Source organism: Zea mays, chromosome 9, assembly GCF_902167145.1.
Source record: "Zea mays cultivar B73 chromosome 9, Zm-B73-REFERENCE-NAM-5.0, whole genome shotgun sequence".
NCBI classification, from domain to species: domain Eukaryota; kingdom Viridiplantae; phylum Streptophyta; class Magnoliopsida; order Poales; family Poaceae; genus Zea; species Zea mays.
In genome coordinates, this window is record NC_050104.1 from 118,563,093 (window position 1) to 118,574,186 (window position 11,094).

Consider the following 11,094-nt stretch of genomic DNA (forward strand, 5'->3'; position numbering starts at 1 on the left):
TATGTGCGGCCACACTAAGACCATTCGTGCGGAGGCAGCAAGCCAAGAACGACTATGTGAAGAATTAGAAGATCAGTATGACAAACTTGTTACCTAGCTAGCGAGATGTTGATGTATTCCAGTTACCTAACTATCAAAGTTGTGCTATCAGTGCTTCTAAAAGTATTTTAAAAGTGCCATCATGTATATGCTTGATCTTCTTTCTATCAAATACCAATGCAATAACATATAAAATATTATTTATAAATGACTATATTTATATACCATAGATTAAACAATTTAATAGTTTATAAACGAAACTGAGGGTGGTGGCTACAAACCCGGGGCGCAGGGACGCGGGCGCAGGGGCACGAGCGTTGAGGTCGGTCCAAGCGCATGGGCCGGTGCTGGCTCTGGAGGTGGTGGCCGATGCAGGGGCTGGTACACGCGAGGTTAGAGCAATGACGAGTTCGCTGGGTCAGGGTGTCGCTGGCGTGTGTGGGGCTAGGGCATGGTTAGTGAGTGTGTGGCGAGGGCGCAGACGAAAGAAACAAGCGAGAGAAAGAAGAGCCGAACAACCAACAACGGCCCTATATACGACTATTTTTTGTGGTTGATAGTTGGCCACAAAAACTAAGCACCTTATTTTCGGTGGTTGATAGGTTATTTTCAGGGGGTCATGAACCAAAAATAGAATCAGGTGGACAATTCTCACGTGAACAAAAATTTCCATGATTTGCTTATTGTCTTGAAATTTTGATATGGATCACACATGTTATCCCATGACAAATACTTTTCGCTCTCGGTGCAACAAACAATCAGTTATAGAGTTATAGTACAGGGAAAAGTATGTGGAGTTGAGATGACATTTTAAGGCTATCTCTAACCATTCCCCCTCTCAAATCCCCCCAATTTGTACTTTCTATTCATATTAAATACATCATTCTCAACTATTCCTCCCCTATTTTACTTCCTCTCCAACTATTCCCCTTATTCAGCTCATTTTTACTCTTTAACTGGGCTATTTGACTTTTATACATCAGTTTTTGGAGTTTTAAAAAATACTATCGTATTTATAGTTTTGTAATACACATTGTTATCTGCTAATTAAACTCAAAAATAATTAATTTGCAATTATTATCATTGATTAGTGGAGGGGGGAGATTACCCTCTCCACGGGAGGAATTCTTTTTCTCACCCCGGTCATTGGAGTCCGCCTAAGAGTTTTATGGAATTGAATGACACTCTAGAATAAGTTTAAGTATTTAAAATGTATTTTTAAAGCATGGGGACAAGTTTAAGGCACAAACAACACATAGTGATAAGTTGCTCGTGTAGCTACCTTAGCAGCGCTAAGAGCTGCGACCAAGGTGGAGTGAGCTGATACAAGATTGGTGGAGGGGGAGAACCGCTGATGGGGACGCGTAAGCCATGGGCCCGAGGAGGACCCTCGGGACGATGGCAAGAAGGGCCAGGGTTAAGGCCAAGAGCTGCCACACCTGGTCCTTAACCGGCGGCGAAGGCCAAGGCCAGCCAAATCAGGGGTGATCGGGCCGCCAACCAGTGAGGGGCAGGCAGAGGGACATCCAGGCAGAGAATGACAACGACGAAGCTTAGAAAGAGGGCCACAACGGCGTCTGCGACTAGCTAGGAGGGCGGCGGGTCGAGGCCGTGCAGACCCACACCGACCGTGAGAACGGAAGGAGATGGAGGAGCATTGACGCCAACAGTCGTCTAGCAATGAGAGGGAGGCGAGGGGATGGAGTGGAGGAGCGCCTACCATGGCACCCGCATGGGCTACGAGGAGGCCAAACGACAACATCAGGAAGCTTACCAGGCGATGGCGGCACTATAGAGAGAAAGGGAGGGAGAGGTTACTGGCTTGATACCACGTTGAACAATGAAAACCCAAGCCTAAAAGAATAGATTGAGTATTACATATATAATATATATAAAAAAAGAGTTACATGGACGAGAACAAGAGCCATAACACTTAAACATTACAATAATCTAACAACACAAAATAAAATTACACACCACATAAGCTCCCAACAGACAGTTGTGCAAGTTCTTTACGACAATTAGCAAACCTCAAACCAATAGTTAACCGCTAAAACTAGAGAGAATTAGAACGGGCCAGCTAATGGTCTAGCTAATTATTAGCAATACAACTCAAATAGCTTAGCTACTCTAACCTAACCTGCTGCTTTGAAACCAAATCGGTGGATGTGCAACTGGCTGTCTGAATCGACTCGGCCGATCAAGATTCAAGAAACAAACAGAATTGATCATAAAAAAAGGGAAAAAAAGATAACACCGCATATAAATATGGCTGAATCGAATGGAATCCCGACGGCTCTAGTTTATTCTTCGTAGCTAATCACAATGAACTCGGCTTTTTGCACACCGCTCATGTGCTCTGGGGCCCAAAGATTCCACGTAAAACCAGAAGGTGTTAGAAAGCATCCCTTTAATTACAACTGCAGTTGCAACAATCAGGCAGATCCTGCCACCATCGCCAGCAACACAAAGCGCAACCCACGGAAGAGTACGCTATGCGTTCAAAGGCCCTGACCTATTTTTCCACCCCTGATCATGATCATCACTCGTTACCGACATTCGAGAGGAGATTGCACGATAAAACAGTGCGTTTCAATCCCACTACTAGTAGTGCAACAGGCGTGTCCCAGTGAACTGATTTGGAGGAGACTCGCCATTGTACCTTCTTCTCTCAAAGGGCAACGGCACGGAGTCGTTGGAAGAGAGACTTTGTTCGTCGTCGGCTCCTAACTGCGCCAGCCGTTCTGCTTCTTGGCCTCAAACGTGGCGCCATCGTTGAGCATGTCCTGGGCATCGGTTTCCATGCCGAGCTTTGAAAGAGCCAGGGCCTGGAGGTAGAAGGCCGTAGGCCACTCGGGCATGCAGACCTGGGCTTGCATTGCGTCCCGTAGAGCGAGCTCTGCTTGCCCATTCATCAAGTAGGAAAAACTGCGCCTGACAAAAACCGTAGCTGAAGGCGTCGACATCATCGCAACTAGCTGCATTAGAGCAAACAGGCTCTGTCATATAAGCTACAAATACAATGTTTTGGGGGTGTCTTGATCAAGAGTAAGGAAGTAAAATTGTGTAGCATGTGTTGCCAAGTACTTGAGCTAACAGCCTAACAGGGCAAGGGCCCAACCGCTTTGACTTGTGACCAGTTTGACAGTTACATCGGATGACTCTCTGTGATAAGTTTCCTACCATAATTACGCATGAATGGAGAACAGGGATGTTGATACCTTGGAGTAGTAGTCAATTGCAGTCTTAAAATCCTTGTCTCTAAATGCAATGTCACCAAACTTCTTTGTGTTCAGCATCTCTTGCACTTGCTGGGTCCATTCTTGAAAGGATAGCTTCAGTTTTTAAAACATGCACCAGACGAAATAGACTCATCTTAAAAAAACAAGTAGGACTTGATAATTTAAAAATACTTGAGCAAGTGCAGACACAAATAAAAACATTTGAAAGCATACATCAGATTTTTGCTCACAAAATGATATGTGAAGACAAGTCCAAAGTCCAGTCGGCATTACAATCTTCTGAATTAAATACTGATAAAATGTGTGGTTATCCATGCAAAATTATTTGCCTTTCAGATTAAACAAGTCATGCTGCAATTTATATAAGTCCACTTCTGTGCATAGCCAAGAGAAAACGTCACATGTACACATTTCACATTCTAATTGACCCGCGGTGTTTCTTATTTTTTCTAACCATGCAATGATGAAAGGGTCGGAGTGGAAAGAACACAGAGTTACGACAAGAAAACAATCAACAAATAAACCTTTATGAAAAAGTTATCAATTGAGTCAAGTGGAAAAATGAATCAAAACGGAAGAGGGGACTGAGGAAAATTGATCACAAATCGATGGCACAAGTCAGATGTAAATTTGACTATTAGTTACCTCGTTTTCTGCACCCTCATCATCTTTATAACCTGTTTTGAGCAAAATATCATGCACCGCTGAAAGATCCATACCAGTGCAGGCCTTTCTGAGTGGAGAACAAATGGTTGGCAGTACTGATGTGGCTTTTGTAATACCCATGAACACATGTGATGCAACCTGCATGAATTCATCACAGGAATAGATGATGTCACTAGAAGCAATGAAGGGGGGTGAACAACAGGAAAAAGGTGTTGCAGCTAGTCACCTCCTTTTGATTCTGAAGAGGACCAACAGAAGACAGAAGATACTTTATGTTCGGTCTATCCCTAGATTCAAATTGCAGACACTTTGATGCAAGATCAACCAATTTCGAAGCATCTTCATTAGCATACTGCCCTTCTAAGGAGGAATCCATCAGCAACAGTATATTCTTTCCCCTTATTAAATCTAGGGCCTAGAATTCCACAAAAAAAGGTAACTCATTGTCATAATAAATCCTGACATATAGCAATAAACACCTAGAGCTGTTTAATGATGCTGCGGTCATCATATGTTAGAAAAATGAAGCACCGAGCAACAGCTGTCAGTTCAAATTCATGGTTCAATGCACACAGCAGTCCATCATCACAAACATTGTACCAAAAGGCAGTGTGATGCAAGGAAATTGCTAAGAGATATTCCAGAAACATATTCTTCTTGAAAAAAAGCAAGGAAGCATACATGACTAGGAGGAATGTGTTTTCCGCTCAAAAGATCCAACAGGACAGTTCCATAGCTATAGATCACACTCTCCGGAATTACTCTGCCTGTAATGCAAGCACAAATTATTCAGCGCAGTCCAAAATAGCATATTGTAAACAGTATTACTGTGAATAGTGTATTGTAAACTTGAACAAAACAATAGACGATAAACCTGCAAAGAATTTACCATGACCTAAAGTATGTATTCAACAACAATCAGGAAACAAGAAGTTTTAAAATTGTACTCTCACGAGGCATAATAGCTCACAAAAGCTTATAGCTTCATCTAGCTTTTACTGATTAGGCTTATAATTAGCTCAAATGATCTACACCAGGGTGCGAACAAGGGTATTGGCAAATCAAGAATGTAATAGTAACCAGTAAACACCAAGGGGGTCTTACCAGTTCGTAGAAACTCTGGTGGAGTGTAAGCCAGGTTAGTGCTATAACTTTTCCCATCACGGCTGTTCTTCATTAATCCAAAACTTGACAAGCGGGGATCACCTTCCTGATAGGGAATAGAAATTGATTACAACAGGTGAGGTATTCTTTAGGCAGCTAAGATAATCAATTATAACAGGTGAAAAATCACATTGGCAACTTCATATGACAGTAAAATATTCCAACATAAACCTTACAGATAAAAAAAATATTTTCACAGAAGAAAATGTAGTTACAATGGAAAAGCCAGCAGAAAAAAAATGTAGTAAAAACTAGGAGGTGTCAGCAAACCTGTTGTGTACCTCATCAAAAAGTACCCTATAAGCATTCAAATCATGATAGATTTTCCTGTTCTCAGCATTGCAATGGTCGAGAGCTTGCGCAATGAAATATGCAACCCTCAGCCTCATTTCCCATGGTAACGGCTGCTTATCCCCTGAAAAAAGGCAGTGCAGAGCAGAGTCAATCAAGGGAGACAAGGTGGACAGGACACACCCACCTAGTCCGGGCAAACCACACTTTTGCAAGATCTGTGTAGGTCAAATGCAGCAATGGTGAAGGACATAAGGCGCATTAAGTCATTGTGTTAATGCAGAGGAGATTGAGATTCAGGGTTGGTGTGATGCGCCCACGGTCACCGTAGCCGTAGACGACACAACTCCAGCCCGCGAGGCCCGTATATAACAGAAAAATGCTGGAGTATCCCTAGCAGGTGGAGAGCACGTACAGTGGAAGAGATGCTTGGACAGGGTGTCGTTGGGCATGTACTCGGCGACAAGCAGCCTCTCGTCACCCTCGGCGCAGCAGCCAATGAGGTTGACGAGGCGCTTGTGCCGCACCTTCCCAACGCCCGCCGCCTCCGCCTGCAACAGCAGCAACACTGCATCACATTGCGAGATCCAAGCTGGGAGGAAACCAGACGAAGCAAGCAACGCAAATCATACGAGGAACTGCTGCGGGTCAGGCCAGGAGAGGCGCGAGAAGCGCTTGACGGCGATGAGCCGCCCGCCGTCGAGGCGGCCGCGGTAGACGGCGTTGGGCGCCTTCTCGCCGCTCTCGGAGACGATGAGGTCGGCGCTGAATCCCTTGGTGGCGGCGCGCAGCTCGGCCAGAGCAAACTCCCTGAACACCGGCACCGCGCGCTTCACAGCCTCCTTGTCGTCACCGTCGCCTTCCCCGTCGGCGCCGCCATTCGCCGCCTCTGCCATCCGATTGGACACAGCAGCCAGACGCAAGCACGCGCCGCGGATTAGATGGATTCGGCGGGGTTAGGGTTTAAGCGGCGGCGGCGGGGGCGTGACGCTTACCAGGATCTGCAGGCTTGTCGGCGGGGAGAGCGGCGGCGTCGTTGGGCGGCAGGGGCCCCGCCACCTTCGACTGGAAGCATCCCATGGGCGGGAATGGAGATCTAGGATGATTAGCGAAGCAAGATCAATCTGGCCAGTGGGAATGGGAGTGCGAGTGTGCGAGAGCGTGAGCTCAACTCGACTCCAGTCCAGCGCGGGGTAGTGTGGAATGGAGCAGCAGCCGCAGACTGAGCTCCTGATGAAGGTGGGAGTAGGAGGCACGAGGCAGGGCACCGAGAGAAGCGCGGCAGTACACAGGGGTTGCCGGGTGGGGATCCGGTAGGTAGGTGCGCCCGCAACACCAAGCCTCCCCACCTCCGGCTTTCTTTCGTTTTTATAAAAATAAAACTAAGGGTGTGTTTGGTGTGGCGCCTAAGCCGTCACATGCCACACTTTTAAGCCACAAGTGTTCACACTTGTGGCTTAAAAGTGTGGCGCGGTGTGGCGGCGCCGCCCCAAACACGCCTTAAATATCTCTAAAAAATCTCGTGCCATTACTATTACTTTTCTAAATAAATTTCGTACAATTTAAGGTGGTGTGTCATTTCGTCTGACTGAAATGAACGGTTTCCCATAAAAAACGTGGAAGGTTGGCCGCCACACTTGTGGCTTAAAAGTGTGGCACGATGTGGCGGCTTAGGCGCCACACCAAACACGTCCTAAATACCTCTAAAAAATCTTGTGCCATTACTATTACTTTTCTAAATAAATTTCGTACAATTTAAGGTGGTGTGTCATTTCGTCTGACTGAAATGAACAGTTTCCCATAAAAAACGTGGAGGGTGGCTCCCGTCCCCACCCCATCCACGCACCTTAAATCTTAAATTCATGCTTTCCATTCATATTTAAATACCTCCTCAAATACTCTTCACTCACTTTTTCTCCAATCATTCCTTAGCTCCTCTTTTGATTTTCAAATGAACTATTTGACTGTTTATATTAGGTTTTAAAGTTTTAAAAATACTACAATATTTATAGTACAATAATATATATTGTTATCACGTAATTGAATTTAAAAATTAATTTCACAATTAATGTATTTATTAACGAAAGGACATGTTTGGTTCGCTGACTCGCCTGCCACAGTTTGTCACATCTAAGATTAGATATGTTTAATCGAGTTAGGTGTGTGTTTGTTTTGTAACCACAATTGGGACGAAAATTTTCTCCTCCTATATAGACCCCGCTCGTCAATGTGGCATAAAGTGTGGTAAAATTTCCTTAAACGTGTCTACATAATTTAATTGCCTAACCTTACAAAGGTGTGGCGGAAAATACATGGGATTTTTTGGCACCTAAACATGCAACTAAACATGACTATGCCCCGTTGCAGGACATCGGTCACCAAACGTACGCGCTCGCAAGGGGGTGTGAGCGTGGGTGTGACCGTGTGAGCCTTCGACTATCTCTAATAGGTAGTGTAAAATAGCGAATGTGAAACTGTAGACGACACTGTTTGACAATATTCGCAGAGTAAAGCTTAAAATAGCGGGTGCCATAGAAATGGGATAAAATATCTGCTAGAGATAGCCTTATCTCGACTCCTAAAATTAAATATATTTGTTTTTAATTAAATATATAATACAATATTAATATGGGACTCCATAAAACTTGGTGTTTGAATTTTTAGCTTTCTCACGGACGAAGGTTGTTACATACTGTATTTTATATAGCTTTGATTCGTTCTGATTTATGTAAGACATAATATATAACTTGCGGTTAGTTAGAAATCTGTTAGATAAAATCACAAACCCAACGACTCTGATCCGTGTTGGCAAAAAAAATAACAATTATTTTTATAGTTAGATAAAAACAAAAGTAATAGATCATAATATAAAGATAAATAATAAAATCCTAAAAATATTGATGTACTTGTATTATATTAGTTTGTTATCTGCAATCATATTAAATTTAGACAACTAAAATACAGAAAAAAGGATATTAAAAACTAGAGTACATAATTAAGATTCTCAGATGGACAATTGATTCTGTTTTTAAACTACATTTATTTAAAGATATATAGATTGTTAATATTTTTTTGTAAACTTAATTAAAATTAAAAAGGTTCACCAATAAAAAATTATACGATGGATAAAATATAGTAGTGTTTAGTCTATCTCTAACTGTTTATTCTTTTTTATCTTTTATTTTAAATTCTACTTTATAAACTGTCTATCTTATACTAAAATATTTTTTCCACTATACACGATCTACTCGCGTTACCTTCGGATCAGGGAGTGGGAGAGCAATGAGCAAGGAGACCAAGACCAATGGAACGCACGGCATTGGCGTGCCTCTTTTGGGCTCATGTTCCGACATGCAACGAGTTTGGTACGAATTTAAGAGTCAAAAAATAATGTTGACAAACTTCGAGAAGGTTGGTTTTATTTTTGTAATAATATTTTATATATCCTAAATTATAAATTATTCTATTTTCTTTAAGAGTCAAAAGTCAAAACATCTAAAACTCACCAAAACTATAGAGAAAATCATGAGGATTTGTGATGCTAAATAAGCATACTATAAAAACATAATTAATACCGAATCTAGTTATATTTATTTAATATCATAAATATCGTTATTTTATTATATAATCTAAAGATACTTATTTAGTAACATATAATAATTATTATATTATACAGATTTAGTCAAACTTAAGATGTTTTGACTATTTAAAAAAGTTAGAATAACTTATGATTTAAAGTAAATGGGTGCTAATTATTAGTATTGTTAGTTTGTGAGGAATAGGATGGCAATACATCAACATATTCTATTAAAAATAAGAAGTAAATATATATGACGAACTAATTCATTCTTTTAAATCATACAGTCATATAAATTCCTTGTTTTGATCCTTGCCGAACACAATCGTTTTGAGAACAATCCTGAGTCCTGAGTCTCCTGACCGGTGCCCTTCTTTTTTACTGGGGGAGTTGCAAAGCTGCAAGCAAAACCTGCAAGGCCTGCAAGGCTGCAACGGAGCACACAGCGCACGAGCGCGAGCCGGCAGCACCGCAGCAGCGGCGGGCGGCAGCAGCATGCGGGCAGAATGGCGATCGCCTCCATGAGATGGCATGCCGGGACCACACGCGTCTCAAACGTCGCTGTCGCAGGCTCGACACGTGGGCTTCCTGCAGCGCCGCGCTGTTCTCTGTTCCGCAGGGCCCCACTGTTACCTTTGCCTTCACCCTCTCGCTCCGGCAGAGGCCCACCCGTCAGAGCTGACGCGACGTCACTACGAGCGGGCCCCACAGTCTGTGGGCTGTGGCAGCCGCGCTAAATTCAAGTCAGCGCTCGGTTTCGCAATCGGTTGTGGGCTTGTGGCTGGTCCCATCAATAGCCAGCGAGCACCTAGCGCTGTGATTCCGAATAGGATGGAAACAGAAAACTCTCCGTCAGTGCCTCCCTATTTATATCTCTACGACCAAAAAATTTATCTAGAAAAATCCTCATAAACATTTACGGAAACATTTCTTCCTAATCTCTATTTCTCACTGGGATAAATCTCTCACCCAGTTTGAATCATTGAAATTTAATTTCATTCTAATAATAATAATTTAGGAACATATCAATTATGGAGTGTTTTGATCCATTCATTTTGGAGGAATTAGAATTTACTTTAATAAAATAACTTATTTGGCTTAAAATTTAACATTCCATCACTTTAGATATAAGTCTATCTTAAATTTATGAGGTGGAGAATGAGAAATGGTTTTATGTATCGGTAGAATGTATTTATACTCTGCAACATATAGGACGTTCTTCAGCTCACTACTCTATAGTAAAAATATAGCACATAAATATCTCCGATATTTTGATAATAATAGTATATATAGATATATTTTGTATAAAACCATGTTAGCTTAATTAATATGTGACTAAATTACTATTATTAAAATGAAATTCAATTCCAAAGATCCAAACGGGCCTTAAGTTAATTCGAATTTATACATAATATATTTGTATACTATTATTAACAAGATGTCGGAGATATTTATGTGCTATATTTTTATTATAGAGAAGTGATCCGAAGAGCGTCTTGTAGAGTAGAAATAAATTCTACTCATACATAAAATAATTTCTATCTTCCACCCTATGAATTTGAGATAGTCTTATATCTGAACTTTGGAAAGTGGTGGAATGTTAAATTCCAAGCTAAATGGATTACTTCATTACGTAAATTTCAATTCCTCCAAAATGAATGAATCCAAACACCCGTGATGGAATTTCGTCTCCATTTAAATTATAACTATAACATACTTCATTTGTTGTTAGCAAAATATTATCACTTATACATATTGTCAGATGTAAAAATCATTATATGTACATCAAAATAAACATATTTGTACAATGAATAAGTGAACTCTTTACAATTTATTTTTATCATTAACTATTAAAAAAACATCGTGACATATGAGTTTAACAGGTCCCCTAGAAAACGGGGATAAGAAATGTTTCTCCATCCTCGTTTACGTTCACTCATCGAATGAGAAGTTAAAAATTTGTCCATCCACTAATGTAAGATCCACTAATGTAAGAATTCCCGTGGGAACGAAGCCCTTACCATTCATAATTCTGAATCACATGGCACCAGATACCGTCTTGTTTGGCTTTGGTTTATGAAACAGTTTTACCGATAGAATTGAATCTATTTTGAA

At 41.5% G+C, this 11,094-nt stretch overlaps 1 protein-coding gene across 1 annotated transcript; it reads right to left on the bottom strand.

The window, feature by feature from the left end:
* Nucleotides 1-2,318: 2,318 nt before the first annotated feature.
* Nucleotides 2,319-6,607, bottom strand: LOC100282511 (ATP binding protein). The gene is made up of 10 exons (NM_001155420.2): nucleotides 6,398-6,607; nucleotides 6,035-6,291; nucleotides 5,818-5,953; nucleotides 5,393-5,526; nucleotides 5,052-5,157; nucleotides 4,629-4,714; nucleotides 4,174-4,362; nucleotides 3,927-4,085; nucleotides 3,261-3,374; nucleotides 2,319-3,017 (listed from the first exon to the last, which is right to left on the bottom strand). Exons 1-10 carry the CDS (start codon nucleotides 6,480-6,482, stop codon nucleotides 2,766-2,768), a joined length of 1,518 nt encoding a protein of 505 aa, NP_001148892.2. The 5' UTR covers nucleotides 6,483-6,607; the 3' UTR covers nucleotides 2,319-2,765.
* Nucleotides 6,608-11,094: the final 4,487 nt, after the last annotated feature.